This window comes from Lycorma delicatula, chromosome 2 (genome assembly GCF_047948215.1).
Source record: "Lycorma delicatula isolate Av1 chromosome 2, ASM4794821v1, whole genome shotgun sequence".
NCBI classification, from domain to species: Eukaryota; Metazoa; Arthropoda; class Insecta; order Hemiptera; family Fulgoridae; genus Lycorma; species Lycorma delicatula.
The window spans coordinates 94,738,212-94,755,607 of NC_134456.1; the positions used below are offsets into that span (position 1 = coordinate 94,738,212).

The window sequence follows — 17,396 nt, forward strand, 5'->3', positions numbered from 1 at the left end:
TAATTCTACTTCCCAAATAACAAAATTCTTCTACCTTCATAATCTTTTCTCCTCCTATTTTCACATTCAGTGGTCCATCTTTGTTATTTCTACCACATTTTATTACCTTTGTTTTGTTCTTGTTTATTTTCATGCGATAGTTCTTAAGTAGGACTTCATCTATGCCATTCATTGTGTCTTCTAAATCCTTTTTACACTCTGCTAGAATTACTATATCATCAGCAAATCGTAGCATCTTTATCTTTTCACCTTGTACTGTTACTCTGAATCTAAATTGTTCTTTAACATCATTAACTGCTAGTTCCATGTAAAGATTAAAAAGTAACGGAGATAGGGAACATCCTTGTCGGACTCCCTTTCTTATTACGGCTTCTTTCTTATGTTCTTCAATTATTACTGTTGCTGTTTGGTTACTGTACATGTTAGCAATTGTTCTTCTATCTCTGTATTTGAACCCTAATTTTTTTTAAATGCTGAACATTTTATTCCAGTCTACGTTATCGAATGCCTTTTCTAGGTCTATAAACGCCAAGTATGTTGGTTTGTTTTTCTTTAATCTTCCTTCTACTATTAATCTGAGGCCTAAAATTGCTTCCCTTGTCCCTATACTTTTCCTGAAACCAAATTGGTCTTCTCCTAACACTTCTACTCTCCTCTCAATTCTTCTGTATAGAATTCTAGTTAAGATTTTTGATCAATGACTAGTTAAACTAATTGTTCTGTATTCTTCACATTTATCTGCCCCTGCTTTCTTTGGTATCATTCCGCCTAAGTTTGCTTCTGCTGATTTAAGAATTTCCTTTTTAACATTCTCCCATTCTTCTTCTACATTTTCTACCTTATCTTTTTTACTCAGACCTCTTGCGATGTCCTCCTCAAAAATCTTCTTTACCTCCTCTTCCTCAAGCTTCTCTAAATTCCACCGATTCACCTGACACCTTTTCTTCAGGTTTTTAAACCCCAATCTACATTTCATTATCACCAAATTATGGTCACTATAAATGTCTGCTCCAGGGTAAGTTTTGCAGTCAATGAGTTGATTTCTAAATCTTTGCTTAACCATGATATAATCTATCTGATACCTTGCAGTATCGCCTGGCTTTTTCCAAGTGTATATTCTTCTATTATGATTTTTAAATTGGGTATTGGCAATTACTAAATTATACTTCGTGCAAAACTCTATAAGTCGATCCCTTCTTTCATTCCTTTTGCCCAGCCCGTATTCACCCACTATATTTCCTTTCTTGCCTTTTCCAATGCTTGCATTCCAATCTCCAACTATTATTACATTTTCATCTCCTTTTACGTGTTTAATTGCTTCATCAATCTCTTCGTATACACACTCTACCTCATCATCATCATGGGCACTTGTAGGCATATAGACGTTAACAATCGTTGTCGGTTTAGGTTTTGATTGTATCCTTATTACAATGATTCTATCACTATACGTTTTGAAATACTCTACTCTCTTCCCTATCTTCTTGTTCATTATGAAACCTACTCCTGCCTGCCCATTATTAAGTCCTGATTTTTTGCTAATTTTAAAACTCTTACTGAGATGCTTACCAAGTGATTGATTCCTCTATCTGATTTGAAATTTAATTTTTCATATAAAAATAACAAAATTGCTGATGGGGAGAACGAAGGAGAAATTGCCACTTCACCTAAGGATATTTTTTGTTTAGATTTACAAGTAAAATCTGAAAAAGTATAGCCACCCACCATTTAAGAAACATTCCGTGTAATATATATATATATATATATATATAATGTATCTTATTAAACTAAGACTAGATGTTATGTTTTATTTGCTACTCTCTGACCTCTGTTCATCCCTCTCTGTACCTTTGTAGAGTCTGACTTTAATAATGTAAATGTAACAAATTAGTTTATCACTGCTACTGTATTTTTAACATTGATTTGGACAAAGGGTTTTCTCTATACCTAATTTTTTTTCAGAATATTTTATGTGTAATCATAAAAGGAAATTATTGAATTTAAGAGGGTAATTTAATCATAAACTAATATCTAAGTAAAGATAATATTTTGTAATGGTACTTACGTGTTATTGTGTGTCTACCTGTATATGTGTCTGTATGTGTGCATGTGTGTACACACACATTTTTTTTTTCCAAATGTCTATAATTTGTATTATCTTCAACATTTTGAATATTGATTATATAATTAGAAGTTATTTCCATATTCTTATATGTATGTGTTATTTATATGTATTCTTAGTTTAATTTGTAAAGGGTTTAAAGTTTTATGCTATTCAGAAATATAAAGCTGTTATTATTGTAATTAATGATTAAAACATAGTATACTGTAACATTAATAATGGCTTTTCTCTTGTTAAAACTGCATGGAATTTATTACAGTTCGATCCTATTACTGATCCCTTGGGAATTAGTGGACCTGGTGCGCCTGTTGTTGTGAACGGCCCGACAACAATATCTACAAAACGACGTGCTTCTGAAGAAGGAGTTGGAAGTCCAGTGACCAAAAAATTTATACTTTCGTAAGTATACAGAATTGTGTGTAAGATCTTGGCATTGAATTTCTGCTTTACTTATGGTTTCAGAGATTTTTTGTTTATATTTTATTTGTGTTTTGTGCCAATGCTGATTTTAAATATTAGATTACATTGTGGCAGATCCAGAATTTAATCCTGTGTTTGGAATAAAAATAAAATAAATTAATTGATGAAAATTTCAATTAATTGCAAAGTATTCAGTTAGCTTACTCTCCCTAGTGGTTTGTTGATTCATTTTAAGATTATATTATGAAATTTATTTGTAAATATTATTCATTAGTTAAGTCTCAAGTCTATTTATTTTAACTTGTTTAAATGTTGATTGTTTAATATAATTTTTCATTGTTTGTGTTCCTTCAGTGGACCATGGGATTTAGAAATAAATACAAATGTTGTTATATATGAAAGAGCACCAACATTACTACCACATCCACATCCTGACATAGAAGTTTATCGTTGTAATCTAGTTGCTAAGTTAAGACATTGTTATCAAGAATTATGCCATTCAAGAGAAGGTAACTAATAATTTGTTTTATTTCTGAGCATTATACTGTAGATTTATTCTTGTTAAAAGTAAAATATTCAATATTTTTACACTGTTAGCTTGTACACAACAGTGTACAAGCTAACAGTATATGATTACAGGTCAAAATTTTATATGGATTTCATTCAACAATCAATTGACTAAAAGATTAGCATGTTGCTTGTAGCTGTTCTGTGATACTGCAGAACCTGGATCCTTGTTCAAAATAAATTAAAACTAATAGTATCAACTGGGTTTGAATGCTCAGCTGTAGTTTAATCATTGGGGTTCAGTGTACAATTCAACAGGATCTTAGGAAGAATAAAGTGTCAGATTGTCTGACAAATTGATGAACTGAGTTATATTATACTATATATTTTGATTTAAACTCTATAGCACATAATATAATTTTGAAATAAAAAATATATATTGCCAGGTTTCTAAGATACATAATTTTTTTTTTGTACCGAATAAACCTGAAATAGTTAAACTGGTCAATTTGAAATACTGTTCACCAAATGCAAAATTCAAATGATAGTTATTGTTAAGGAATGAATAAAGTAACAGTTCCAGAAAATTACGATGGTTTTTTTTTTTCAAGGCCCGATCAGTCATGAAATTAAAACCACAGTGAAAATAAAAAATTTTTTATCTGTAACAAGTATACTTACATAGTTACACTACTTCTCTACATAGTCGCCACTCCGATTTAGATATTTGTCGTAGCATGTTACCAACTTTCCAATACCGTTGTTATAGAACAGAGTCACCTGTGTTTTTAGCCACGTTTCTATGCTGGTCTGCAGCTCGATATTGAAAATCTTGTGCCAAAATGTTGTCCTCCTAGCCAGCGTTTCATGTGAGCAAAGAGGTGAAAATCGGATGGAGTCAAGTCCGGACTGTATGGTGGGTGATCAAAGACTTCCCAATGAAAACGCTGCAGGAGCTTCTTTGTTACAGCTGTAGTATGCTGCTGAGCATTGTCATGGAGAAAGACAATGCCTGATGACAACATTCCTCTCCGCTTATTCTGAATTGCCCTTCATAGACATTGAAGAGTCACGCAGTATGAGGCTGCAATGATGGTCGTGCCACGTTCCATGAACTCCACCAAGAGAACTCCATTCCAGTCCCAGAACACAGTAGCCATACACTTTCTGTTTGAGAAGGTTTGCCTGAACTTCTTTGGTTTACTGGGAGAATGAGAATGCATCCACTGTTTGGATTGTTCTTTTTTCAGTTTCGTAATGGACCCATGTCTCGTCCCCTGCGACAATTTTGTTCAAAAAATCTTCTCCTTCATTGTGATAGCACTGGAGAAACGTTAAGGAGGCGTTCATTCTCATTGTTTTGTGATGGTCGAACAGCATCTTGGGAACCCATCTCGCACACAGTTTGCGGTACTGAAGTCTCTCACTCACAATGGTGTAGAGAGCTGACCTTGAAATTTCAGGAAACTAATCGCTCAATACAGAAATTGTGAACCAACGATTTTCTCTAATTGCCTCATCCACTCGCTCAGCGACATCATTGGTTGACATTCGCTTCCTTCTCTGACCGCCTGCATCATGAACATCTGTACGTCCTGCTTTAAAGTTCCTGCACCATTGTCGCACTTAGCTGTCACTCATTGAAGTTTCACCGTACACATTACTTATTCGTTGATGAATTTCAGCCGCATTACACCCCTCAGCCTGAAGAAATCGAATTACCTCACGCACTTCACACTTGGCGGGAGATGCTATTGTTGTAGACATGTTTATGTGCTAGCTGCATGTTCAGAACTAAACGAAGTGACGCGGCGTAATTGAAGGCCATACTAGAGACGCTGCACAACACATATGCACAAAGGTTCATCCGATTTTTGCGCCGGTTTATATTTTGTGACCGATCAGACCTTGGAAAAAAAATAACCCTTGTACTACTTAATGTAGCAATGTAGATAACAGTGCATCTGCTAATATATATATTTTGAAAATGTTCATTCATTAATCTCAAATGAATAAAAGGAAGTAAGCTTATAATTTATTGTGAAATAAAAACATAAACCAAAGTTCAAACAAATATACTTTTCTGTTTTTTTTTCAGAAGAAAAGACAGTAATTTAGGTATCTTTAAATTTGAGTTATTTAATTTTTTTTCTGGCTGTATTCCAATGTTATTTTAAATTTTATTTTGTTTGTGTAGTGCCTTTTGATCTCAATGTGGAGGATCCTTTGTTACCTTTATTCCTACTGATTCCGTTATTCTTCCTTCCTGGGTTTGGTTGTGTAAGTTAAAATTAGAATTATTGCTGATCAACATTAAATTCTTTTTATTGTGAAAAATTTTTGATGAGAATTATGTTTTATAAGTGTTACAAAATGTTGTTCATTATCACATATAATCGCTAACTTTATAATTAATGTAAAGTAATATTTATATTATTATTATTAATTATAATAATTATTTAATAATTTCATGTAGATCATTGATTCTCAAAATTTTTCATCCACCGCCCACATTAAGAATCAAAAATTTTCTAGCACCTAAAATTTTTAAACTTAACATCTGTTAAAAATGATAATTGCGATAGCTGTTTTAAAGATGCACTCTTGAAAACAGTAATTGTAATTATTGTTTCTAATGTGGCATATCCTATTTCTAAATTGAGGCTTATAGTTTAAATGAGAGGAATTAGAACATATATTTCAAATTTTTAAAACTTTTCTTCTCGCTTGTACTTTTTTTATTAATTTGATAATTTTTGAAATCTGAACTATACTGTCAAAAAGTAAAGCTTTAATTTTTTTTATTTGTTTCTCTAAGCCTCTTGGTTGCAAAATTAAAGTAGTTTGATTACAATCATTTTTTATCATAAAATATAGGTATCCTTTTAATTTTTTGTACTAGTATCGTAGATATTTTTTAATTTTAGTTTGAAATATCAGGAAAAATAATTTTTACCTTTAATTAATCAGCCATCACCTTCTTAGACCACTTGAATGCCACCAATTTTCTGTGGGCCATCTACTGTCCACCTGATAGCCTCCAGCACCCAGAAGGAGGGTGTTATCGCCCACTTTGAGAATAAATGATCTAGATTCATACAAAATATCAGGAAATTTTTAAAAAAATATTAAAATTATAATAACTGTATCATTAAAAGAAGTGTCATACAACTGCTTAAAAAGTGTGTGGAAAAATGTTTTGCCATATGTACCAAAATCTTTTAAAGTTATTGGTAAACAATTAACCATTACTTTTTGGTAACCTGTAATTGGCTAATTCATGGAATTTAAGTTATTACTCCTCTAAGGTGTGTGAATTCAATGAAGACCATGAAAACATAAAAAAATTTATCGTGTATCATAACTTATTACATAACAATTTTAATAAATACACAGAAGTCAAAGTAAAATTTATCAATCTGTGAATATCAGACATTCAAAAATTGTAAAACCAAAAATTTCAAAACAGAGATCACAATTTTATGGAAATATAATCATAACAGTGAAAGAATCTCCAAGATTTTTAAAATAATGGGTCATGTTACCAAAAGATTTAACAGTACAACACACAATAGATCATGCTGGATACACTCATCTAACCAGGCCCAAGTTACATATGACATTGCAAAAGTAATTAATATAAAACTGGATTTATTTGTATTCATCAGAAAAACTATAGATTACACAGTTAGGTCTTATTTTAATTTATATATAATTTTAGTGGTTTATAAATTTTTAATCCATTATTTTTATTTATTAAATAAATAAAACGAGGTTGATTAAAAAATAACGAAAATTTATTTTATGAAGAATTTATTTATTCTTCATTACTGTTATTCTTCTCTTTAAAGTTAATTTAACCATCAGCATTCATTCATGGTGCTGACTAAACTAGTATATGAGGTCTGTTCAAAAAACACGTAGACTAACGTCATAAAACAAAATGTACTTTATTTAGAAGTTACTTGTCTGGGTCCCCTTCAAAGTACTCTCCTCCCCGACACACACCCTTATCCCAATGGTGTTTCCACTTTTGGAAACAGTCCTAGGATGCTTCTTTTGTGATGTTCTTCAGTTCCTTCATAGTATTTGCCTCAATCATGGGAATCGTCTCAAACCTTCTTTCAAAGGTCTTTTGAGTTTGGAGAACAAGAAGAAGTCACAAGGAATGAGGTCAGGTGAATAGGGTGGGTGGGGAAGAACAGTGATCAATAGTTTGGCCAAAAACACACGAGTTTGAGGGCTGAATGGGCTGTAGTGTTGTCATGATGAAAAAACCAGTCACCACTCTTCCACATTTCTGGCCTTTTGCACTGGATAGCGTCCCGCAGACGTTTGAGAACTTCAGTGTAGTAAGTCTGGCTCACTGTGGAGCCTTTGGGGAAGTACTTTTGGTGGACTATGCCCTGAGCATCAAAAGAAACTGTCAACATCACCTTCACATTGGAACGAACTTAGTGAGCTTTTTTTGGTGTTTGGAGGTTTTCACCCACCCACTGGGATGATTGAACCTTTGTTTCGATGTCATAACTCTACACCCAAGATTCATCACCTGTTATGATCCTCAACAAGCACTTTTCATCTTCTGAACATTCAAGCAATTTTTGACAGGCCTGGATGCGATGGGCTTTTTGGTCGATCGTCATCAGGCATGGAAATAATTTCGCAGCAACGCGGTGCATCTTCAATTTTTCAGTCAAAATCTCATAGCATGATCCAACTGATATCCCATACTCTTCAGCAAACTCTCTGATGGTCAGATGTCGATTTGCCCGAACCTGGGTGTTGATTTTGTCTATGTGTGAGTCATCAGTTGAAGTGGAAGGACATCCAGGATCCTCATCATTTTCAATCAACTGACGACCATCTTTAAAACGTTTATGCCACTTAAAACATGACGCACACTTCATAGCAACGTCACCATAAGCCATCTTGAGTATATCAAAAGTTTCACTCGCAGATTTTCCGAGTTTAACACAAAATTTCACAGCAACTCTTTGCTCGTTCAAGTCACTCATTCTAAAATCCGCCAAATGAAAAAACACTTCACAAACAACTGCGTAGCTAAGCAATTAGTAATGATATTTGCAATCAAAAACTGCATTATAACCAGCTGATCTGTACGAACATGGCGACACCAAGCTGATTTGACTGGAACCAACTGGACCCAAGCAATTCAAATAGTCTATGTATTTCTTGAACTCTTATAGTAACTGGTATAATTCAATGCACAAGGTTATATAACCTTTGTTTTAAGGAAAACTTGGTTCTTAGCCTCTCTATCCTGATTAAGAAATCAGAATTTATTTTAAACAATGCCTACCAGAACAAGTTAAAGCCCACTTTTATATATATATATATATATATATATATTTTTTTTTTTTTTTAGTGCTCTGTTTTTCTGTTGGAGGAAGATGATTTTTGGAAGGAGAATTTTTGTCTTTGTTAAAAAGACTTACACTTAATTCTTTAGTCAAACCTGTGTCTGAAATAGTTTTTCTAATTATAGTTTTCTCTTTTCATCGGTTTTATTATTAAAAAATTAGCATATTAATCTCTAATACCTAAACCTGAATGACTTTAGCTATGATCCAGTGGAATTTTTTGTAGCTATAACTCAAATCTTTTAAAACTAGGACAGTTAAACTGAATAATCCTAGTTTATATACGTAATAGAAGTTTTAATGGATAGTTATATTCATCAATTGATTTTGCTTGATCACAATCATCGATCATCTTTTTTTTATCAAACTGTCTGTCTGGTAGAGCTCTCAGAAACCTCCTTTTGCTTCTATTCTTCTATTACTGTTCTTGAAATGCTATTAGGAATAGTAATAATATTTCACTCAATTTCTCACTCTTTTCTCTAGTTCTAATTTATTTTATCTACCTCTTTCACAGGCTTATTTTTGGGCATCTTCCTTCTCCCATTTTAATTAACTCACAACTACCTTCCCATTCTCTATTTTCATTAAATACACAAGCCCGCAAAATTTGGGTTGTGGAATGTTTTTTAACTTTAGATAATTGATTCCTATATATTTTTTAGTGCTGAATCTGAAATTAACATTTTTTTTTCTATCATATCAGGATTTTTCTCCAACCACAAATTTCAAAATTTGTAAAAAGTTGAAAAGTTGTGAAAATGTGATACTATAAAATAGAATAAAACAATTTTTTTATAATAAATTAATATAATTTATTCACTTTTTTTGGCTTACTATGGGTTCTTATAGGTAAACAGTGGAGTGGTCTGAAGAGAACGGTGGGGGCGGGGGGTTGAAGATGACGAGACTGCGGAGAGCTTGGCCGACAGGTTGTGATAAGACTTAACAAGATGTTTATTGGCAGCTATCTGCATCACTCATGCACTGTGCAACTACTATCAGTGCTGTTTCAATCATCAGCATGCGTAAATCGAGTTTTATTCCATCCTCCATGATCAAACACATTTTTGTCAGTGGAAAGTATATTTTCAGGCCATAAAGCAAACTTTCTGTTTTCAAAATGACTTCAAGAGATTGCAAAAATTCTGCAGATTCTTTTTGTTACATTTGTGGTGAGTTAATAGTGGAAAGGCAAAAAAGAAATATAGCAAGTTTTGTCCAACAAATGTACCTCATGTATTTCAGAGTGAAAATAGGAGATCAAGACAAAACCTGGGGATTCCACTGCATTTGCTACACATGTGTTCAAGGACTTAGATGGTGGCCAAAGGATGAGCAAGAAGCGTTCAGATTTGGAGTTCCAACGGTGTGGTAGGAACCACGAAATCATACCAATGATTGTTACTTTTGTTCAACTGGTGTTTACAGTTTCAATTTGAAGAATAAAAAAAGAATCATCTATTCAAATATGTCATCCATTTTATGCTTGGTTCTGGACATACCAGTTTCTCATGATCCAGACATACCAGTGCCAGTTCCACCAGAAATAGATGATTCCACTAGTGATTCAAAACATCAAGGAGTATGAACCCAGAGATAGTTGTGCACCAGAGCTTTATTCACAATCTGAACTAAATGATTTGGTTCGAGACTTACATCTGACCAAGGAAAATTCAGAATTGCTTGATTCGAACTTAAAGAGAAGAACCTGCTAGCAGCTGGCATCTTATTTTCCTGGTTCAGGTACAGAAAAAAGGATTTTCTTCTATATTTTTTAGAAGAAGAATTAGTCTTCTGCACTAATGTACATGGACTGTTCACTCGAAAAGTCTACTTTCATGAAATGAAAGTACTTTCATTCGAAAGTACTGATTGGAGACTGTTCATAGATTCCTCCAAAAAAAACCTCAAAGTTGTCTTTCTTCACAATAGGAATACATATCTGTCAATTCCCTGTCAGACATTCTGTCCGTTTAAAAAGAGGGTTACGATAATTTGGAATTCATTCTCAGTAAAATTAAATACGACAATCACATGCAGCGATCTCAAATTAATATCAATGCTCTTAGGACGGAAAGCAGGATACACAAAGTTTCCTTGTTTTTTGTGTGAACGGGATATCAGAGACATAGAAAATAATTGGATAAGGAAAGATTGGCCAAAAAGAGCTTCATTAGAACTAGAACCAAAAATGTCCTCTGAAAAGCTCTCGGATCCAAATAAAGTTCTCCTTCCACTTCTGCATATCAAGTTAGGTTTGATGAAGCAATTTGTCAAAGCCTTACCAAAAGAAGATAAATAAATACATCATTAGAAAACTTCTTAAAGATGGTAATTTTGAGAAAGAGATGGAAGTTCCAGAAAAAGAAGCCTGGGGAGCCCTTTAAAGATTTAGTAACCAAGTTTCTGGACAATAAGAAGGATTTGAACTTTAAGTCAATTGTTGAGAATATGCTGCAGAAGTACTAAAATTTAGGCTGTTCCATGAGCTTGAAGGTTCACTTCCTAAATTCACATGTGGACTATTTCCTGAAAATCTCTGGGTGCTGTTAGTGAAGAGATGGACAAGTGATTTCATCAGAAAATGAAAGAAATGGATAGGAGGTATCAACAAAAATGAACTACTACAATGATGGCAGCATATTTCTGGATGTTACACAGAGATGAACCCTATAAAGAACATAGATGGAAAAACGCGAAGCAGAGTATAAACCATCCAAAGAAACTACGATACATGAAATAAAATTGTACGTATTTTACATAATTTGTCATTAAGGGTGGGCGGTAAAGAGGGGAAGTGGTTTCCAAAATCATCACATACCTCATAAAAATTAATTAAATAAATAAAAATTAAATGAATTTAAAAATGCACTATAATAGAAATTAGGCTTATTTTACTATAATTTTCATTAGAAATTAAGGTGTCAATGACTCCCTCCATCCTCCTCTTATGACCAATCAACTATTTAGCTGTAGGAGTGCATAGTATAAGCCAAAAAAGTGACTATATTATATTAATTTATTATAAAAAAACATTTTATATCTATTTTATTGTATCACATTTTCCTATTTTTCCAACTTTTACAAATTTTTAAATTGGCAATTTGCAAAAAATCCTGATGTGATTGAAAAAATGAAGGTTATTTTCAGATTCAGCACTAAAAATACAGAAGAATCAATATCAATAACTAAAAAGCACAACCACTGCAGGCTTGTGATATCAAAACTAAATTAGTCTCTGTTAAATTCTTTCATTTGTATTTTCCATTCATGCTGTTAGTCTAACATTCTCAGTTCTCCTTGAATTTTTCTCTCTTATACCAAACTTAAAAATTTCATTTAGGTATTTTGGGTTTTACAATCTTATTTACCTCTGTACCCCCATATACTCACACCGTAAGTCAAAATCAGTTGCTGGCATGCAGTAACTCTTTAAATTTCTTTTGATATCACCTCTCCATAAAAATCTTCTCTCACTTGGAAAAATTCACCAGCTTTGTCTGATTGTTTTGCCAACTTGAATTCAATATCCTCCAAAATTAAATGTTTTTTGTGAAGATTCATAATGTAAAGATCTTTGATCATATTAATAAGAAAATCCTCTTTTGTTTTTTTTGGCCACGCTAGTAAAATAAGTGCTCCATAAGTTAATTTACTGTAACGAATGATTTTTAAAAGTGAAAGAAAATATTAATAATTTTTTAATTGGGTAAAAGTTTTACAATAATTATTTGTATAATTGTTAGCAACATTACCTGCTTGCTTTTGCTCCTAGGTTTTTAACTAAGCGTGCTTGTTGTTATTGAAATAATGAAGCATACAGTAAGTCATATAACATTAACACTATTGTTGGAAAACAAATAAGTGTTGAGGCAGTTTTTGAAATATTTATGGAAAAGTATCTTGAGACTCCAGTACTGACTCAAAAGCAATCTACAGGTTGATTATATGATTTATCTCAATCATCATTAACAGAAAAAAATTTGACAGCAGTAGCCCAAGGTGTTGTACAAAACCTTGGAACACTCGGAAATTTGTGTAATTTAATATTTCTACTACTAGTGTCTCAAATTTTTAAATATCTGAACTTAAAAACATATCACTTTTGTCTTTTGCAAAGCCTTGCAGAGGACAACCTTGATAGGTGGTTAGAATATTCTGACATGTTTTTAATTTGCTGTGAGGCAGAATGAATTACCAGATCAAATTTTTTTTGCGGACGTACAAGCTTCATTTAAAACTAATATCAGTGTTAATTGGTAAACTGAGTTTATTGGAATGAATTTAATCTGCATTTAATAATGCAAAAAGAGTTAATGATTGTGGATTAAATGTGATTTCAAGATTTGGAAAGATGAAACACTCGTATTTTATTTATTTTTTTTTTTTTTGCTGAAACTGCAGAGAAACAGCAGTGTTTTATGTGAAACTAATTTTGCCTGAGTTGAGAAATAAACCTTTGCATTAAAACCATAATCTCATTTGACAATAAGATGATGCTTCACCTCATTACAGTGTAGATTTACGAGAATTTCTTAAAAGTAACTTCCTGGAATAAATTGAAAGGCAAGGCATTAGTCATTGTGGTCTTTATGATCTTTTTCCAATTCAAGTATATTATGAAGTCAAGATTTTTACAGAAAATCAAAGGGAATTGCAACATTTATGAGATAATATTGAAGAAGTTGATATACTTGATGAATATATAGATTAAAATTTTGCCTCTAATATTTATCTCTAATTTTTTTCTTGCTGTTGTTGAAGTATAAGACCTGTATAGAGTAGAACATAACATTTTTAACCTTTTTATGATCAGGTAAGTTCGTAAGTAAACATCGTCATGTATTAAATGTTTTTAAAACCACATTCTATTTATTTTTTGTAAACTGACTTATAATCACTAAATATTTGAAATCAAAAACTATTAAGTATCTTTTCAAAAAATTTCTTGGGAATTTTTTTGAAGGCAAGCAACTAAATCCTGTTACAATTTTATGATTTCATTGTACCTTAAATAGCTCAGAAAGTTGCATCTTAAGAAGTAAAAGAATGTGTGGTAATGACTGCAATTCAGTATTTGAGTCTCGTATTAAACCAGTACCTTGAGACTGTAGTTCAAGGTCTGAAATGATTGTGTTCTTTTGATATTAATTTGATCATTATTGATCATGATAACTATTCTTACAGAAAAATAAAAAATGAAAAAGAATAGTTTTCAGTTAGTACTTAGTATAAAATTATTTTAGCAGTAATGTAGTGCAGTTATGAGTAGGATAGAATCGATGGAAAATGAATTAATTTAAAATAACACTTTGGAATTTTTTCACTGAATTATGAAGATCCAGTCTCTTTGTCAACTTGAAAACTGAGATTGTTATTCATATATTGCACTGTAACACATAAAAAGATTATGAATTTATTTACAGTTGGATTGTCAATTTTTTTTTCATGGATCTTGAAGTAGGTTTATAACCCTTAGCAAATCTTTTGATAATTTATTTTATGTATTTAAAACTAAACATGCTTCATTATGCTTAAAAATAAATATTGTTTATTTATTTTTCTAAAGGTATTGATGCTCCTAAAGACTCGTTTAATCGATGGTTGATGGAGAGAAAAGTGGTCGACACAGGCAGTGATCCCTTATTGCCTAGTCAGTGTTACCCAGAGATTTCCATGTGTATGTACAAAGAAATAATGAATGATATTCCTATTAAATTAGTGAGACCAAAATTTACTGGTGATGCTAGAAAGCAACTGTCAAGATATGCTGAAGCTGCAAAAAAAATGATTGAATCTAGGTATGAAAATTTAATCTACGCATAATTAATTTGCTTATGATTTTAATATTGTTTTCATTACTATTCAGTACATAATTGTTTTCAGGAGTAATTGTCAGTGGTTGATTCAAGCAGTGGCAAAGTTTAACAATTACTTCAAGTATATTTAATCAGATTAAAATTAGTGAATGGCACTGGAAAGGTGGTTTCATGTTCTGCCATATGGATCCTTTTTTTAAGCATTGCTCATAGTATCATAAAAATTTAAAAAATAGACATAAGTACTATAATAATATAAACAAAAATACCAAAGCTTAAGTCAGATTTAATAACTGGAATTCCTTATATAACTGAAATTAAACATCGATGCACTTTTTCTTTGTTTTAGTGATATAAAGTGTTATTTATTTAAAAAATCAGCTATACTTTTTTAAATGAAACTGATTTTAATGTGATTACTTATTTTATAGTTTCATAAAATTACTTATTTTGAAAGTTATTGTTTTGTACCAGAGGCTTGAAGTGCATGAAAAGTTAGTTTCATGGATCTTTTCTGTTAGTTAAACTTCATCTCATACCAGTAGTAGGCAAAGTTACCGTTATTCCCAACAACTTTTAATTTTCCCAGATCCTTGTGAATGCATTGTGTTAAGATTCATTTATTTTCTTCATCCTCTTACCTAATGTAAACAACTACTGTCGTCTGCTTATTTGTTATTGAACCAGCTGATAAAAAATATCGTTAGAATTAAGATGAACTAAACAACATTACTAATGTTGTTATTTGTGCTAGCTAGACAGAATGTTTAATATTTAATAAAATGTATACTTAATCTAAAATTATAAATTGTCACATTTTAATGTAATGTTTATTTAATTCAATGTAAATTTAAAAATGAATTAAGTGCTTAATAATATTTGGTAATCCAACAATTACTTAATGTATACAGTTTACACAACCAACGTATTACACCGTGGCTGGAATTGTTGTACACATTGTGAAGTGTTGTATTAAAAAATATAACTAGTTCTAAACTAAATTATATTACATTTTCTAATTTTTTGATTAGAAAGACTTTCAATTCTTATCTAATTACGTAAATTGTTTTTATCTGTTTGAGCTATCCTCATCTATTTAATATACTTTTATATATTTTCTTTGTCTTCATAAATAATGTTTAACGTATATGAAGATATGGTTAAAGTTTTAAAATAAAAAGAATCTTGAAGATAATGAATTCATTTTCAAAATATACTATACTTTGTAAAACTTTTTATTATTTTTCTAGAAATGCTTCATCTGAAAGCCGTAAAGTTGTAAAATGGAATGCTGAAGACACATTTCAGTGGTTAAGAAGAACTGTCGGTGCTACTTATGATGATTTCCAAGATAGATTAGCTCATTTGAAGGTTAGATCCAAAATATTCTTTAATCTTTTTCATGGAAATTTTATTTTTAATAAATAATTTAATAATATATATATTTTTTTTATAATTCTAACAACTATTTGAATTTGCTATGTTTCTTGTTAATTTAATGGTGAAAAAAATTAAAAAATCAAGTCTCTTGAAGGTGTTTTTGTGATTTTAGATTCCTGAACATTTTCAGAATTTTTCCTTTTTTCTTATTTGGCCTAATAGTGTTAAAACTAATTTTTTACTTGAATCCCTAGTTCCTTGTATTTTAGCCTAACATAGGTTAAATTCTGCATTAAATATTTTGTAAAGAAAGTTGTAAGCATCATTGTCTATCAGTTAGTTATTCCATGACGTTGGTTGACCCTGATTAAATATCAGTAAATGCTGACTTCTAAGTATTATCTGTAAATTTACTCTGTACTGTTTTTCTCCCTAGTCACAATATCCTTAAATATACATATTTAATCCTTAAATATATAACATTTTTGTTATAAATACTTCGTAGTCAACAAAATAAAGGAAATACAAGGTCTGTAAATAAAGCAATTAGGCCAGTTCAGAAAAACTTTTTATTTACAATCTAGTTATACATGGATTCTATCACCTTCAACATAGTTCCCTTGGGAAGCCACACAACACTTCAAACGGTTTTTCTACTCTTCATAGCAATTTTGGAACTCAGAAACTGAAATATCCTTTAGATGGTCAGTTACATTGTTTTTTATGTTTTTCTACTGTTCCAAAATGGTGTTCTTTGAGGTGTTTTTTTAAAGTCAGGAACAATTGTTCTGCAATCATTCTGACAGTTAATCACTGGTCGTACTGTATCAAATCTCTTGATTCACTCAACATTGTTGTCACTTTTTGACAGTCTTCCAGGGCGTGGATCATCCACAACTGATTCCCGGACATCTGAAAATACTTTAAACCACTTAAAAACTTGGGCTCGTGACAGACTGTCACGAGGTTGTATCTCCATACAACCTTTTCAATTTTGAAAAAGTTTCAGTACCATTCTCACCAAGTTTAACACAAAGCTTGATTGCACAACATTGCTCATAATTAGTATCACTCATTTTTATAACACAACAAAAACCTGTTTCACAAAAAGTTTGTTTATGTCTCACGTAGCAACAATTGACTAAAAATATGAATACCTAATTTAAATCAACTGTTCATTAACCATATCTTTACTAGTAACTTTATAGTGTTGCCACTTTGGCTGTCAAAAAAAAACTTTTTCTCATTACTTTATTTACAGAGCTCATAGATGCCAATCCCTGGCACAATTGTTGCACACTGCATAAAATTGTCTGTTAATACCATTCTTGAGCAAATATCCTTTATTCCTACTGAAGTTACTTATTTGGGGATATATATTTAGTGAATATTTACATTTACTTGCAAAATGTCTTGCTATATTATTTTAATCATTATGATATTTTTAATTATTTGTAAATTCTAATAATTCAACATAAGAAACAATTCTTAGTTAAAAATGTAGACATGCGCAAAATTTGGCCTAATAGTGTAAAAATTATTATAAGTATTCTTGTATTTACTCTTTAATGAATTTTTTTTATGTTCAACATTAACTAGACACAATTGTATTTCTTTTGAATCATTCAAAGTTGGTTGATTAATTTCTAACTTAATATAAGGTTTGGCTTTGAAAAGCAATATTAAGATAATTTTTGTCTAGTTGTAATATCAAATGTCTTCTTTTTCATACTTTTAGATTCATACTTTTTACAACAGTCGTTT

The 17,396-nt window shown here is 31.3% G+C and overlaps 1 protein-coding gene across 1 annotated transcript in view; it reads left to right on the top strand.

The window, feature by feature from the left end:
* The window catches only part of Pcif1 (Phosphorylated CTD-interacting factor 1), a 45,093-nt gene that overhangs the window by 10,327 nt on the left and 17,370 nt on the right, over positions 1–17,396 (top strand). The window contains exons 4-7 of the mRNA XM_075357923.1: positions 2,379–2,518; positions 2,894–3,048; positions 14,003–14,234; positions 15,503–15,623. Coding sequence (XP_075214038.1) covers positions 2,379–2,518; positions 2,894–3,048; positions 14,003–14,234; positions 15,503–15,623 — 648 coding nt within the window. The remainder of the gene's footprint in view (positions 1–2,378; positions 2,519–2,893; positions 3,049–14,002; positions 14,235–15,502; positions 15,624–17,396) is intronic.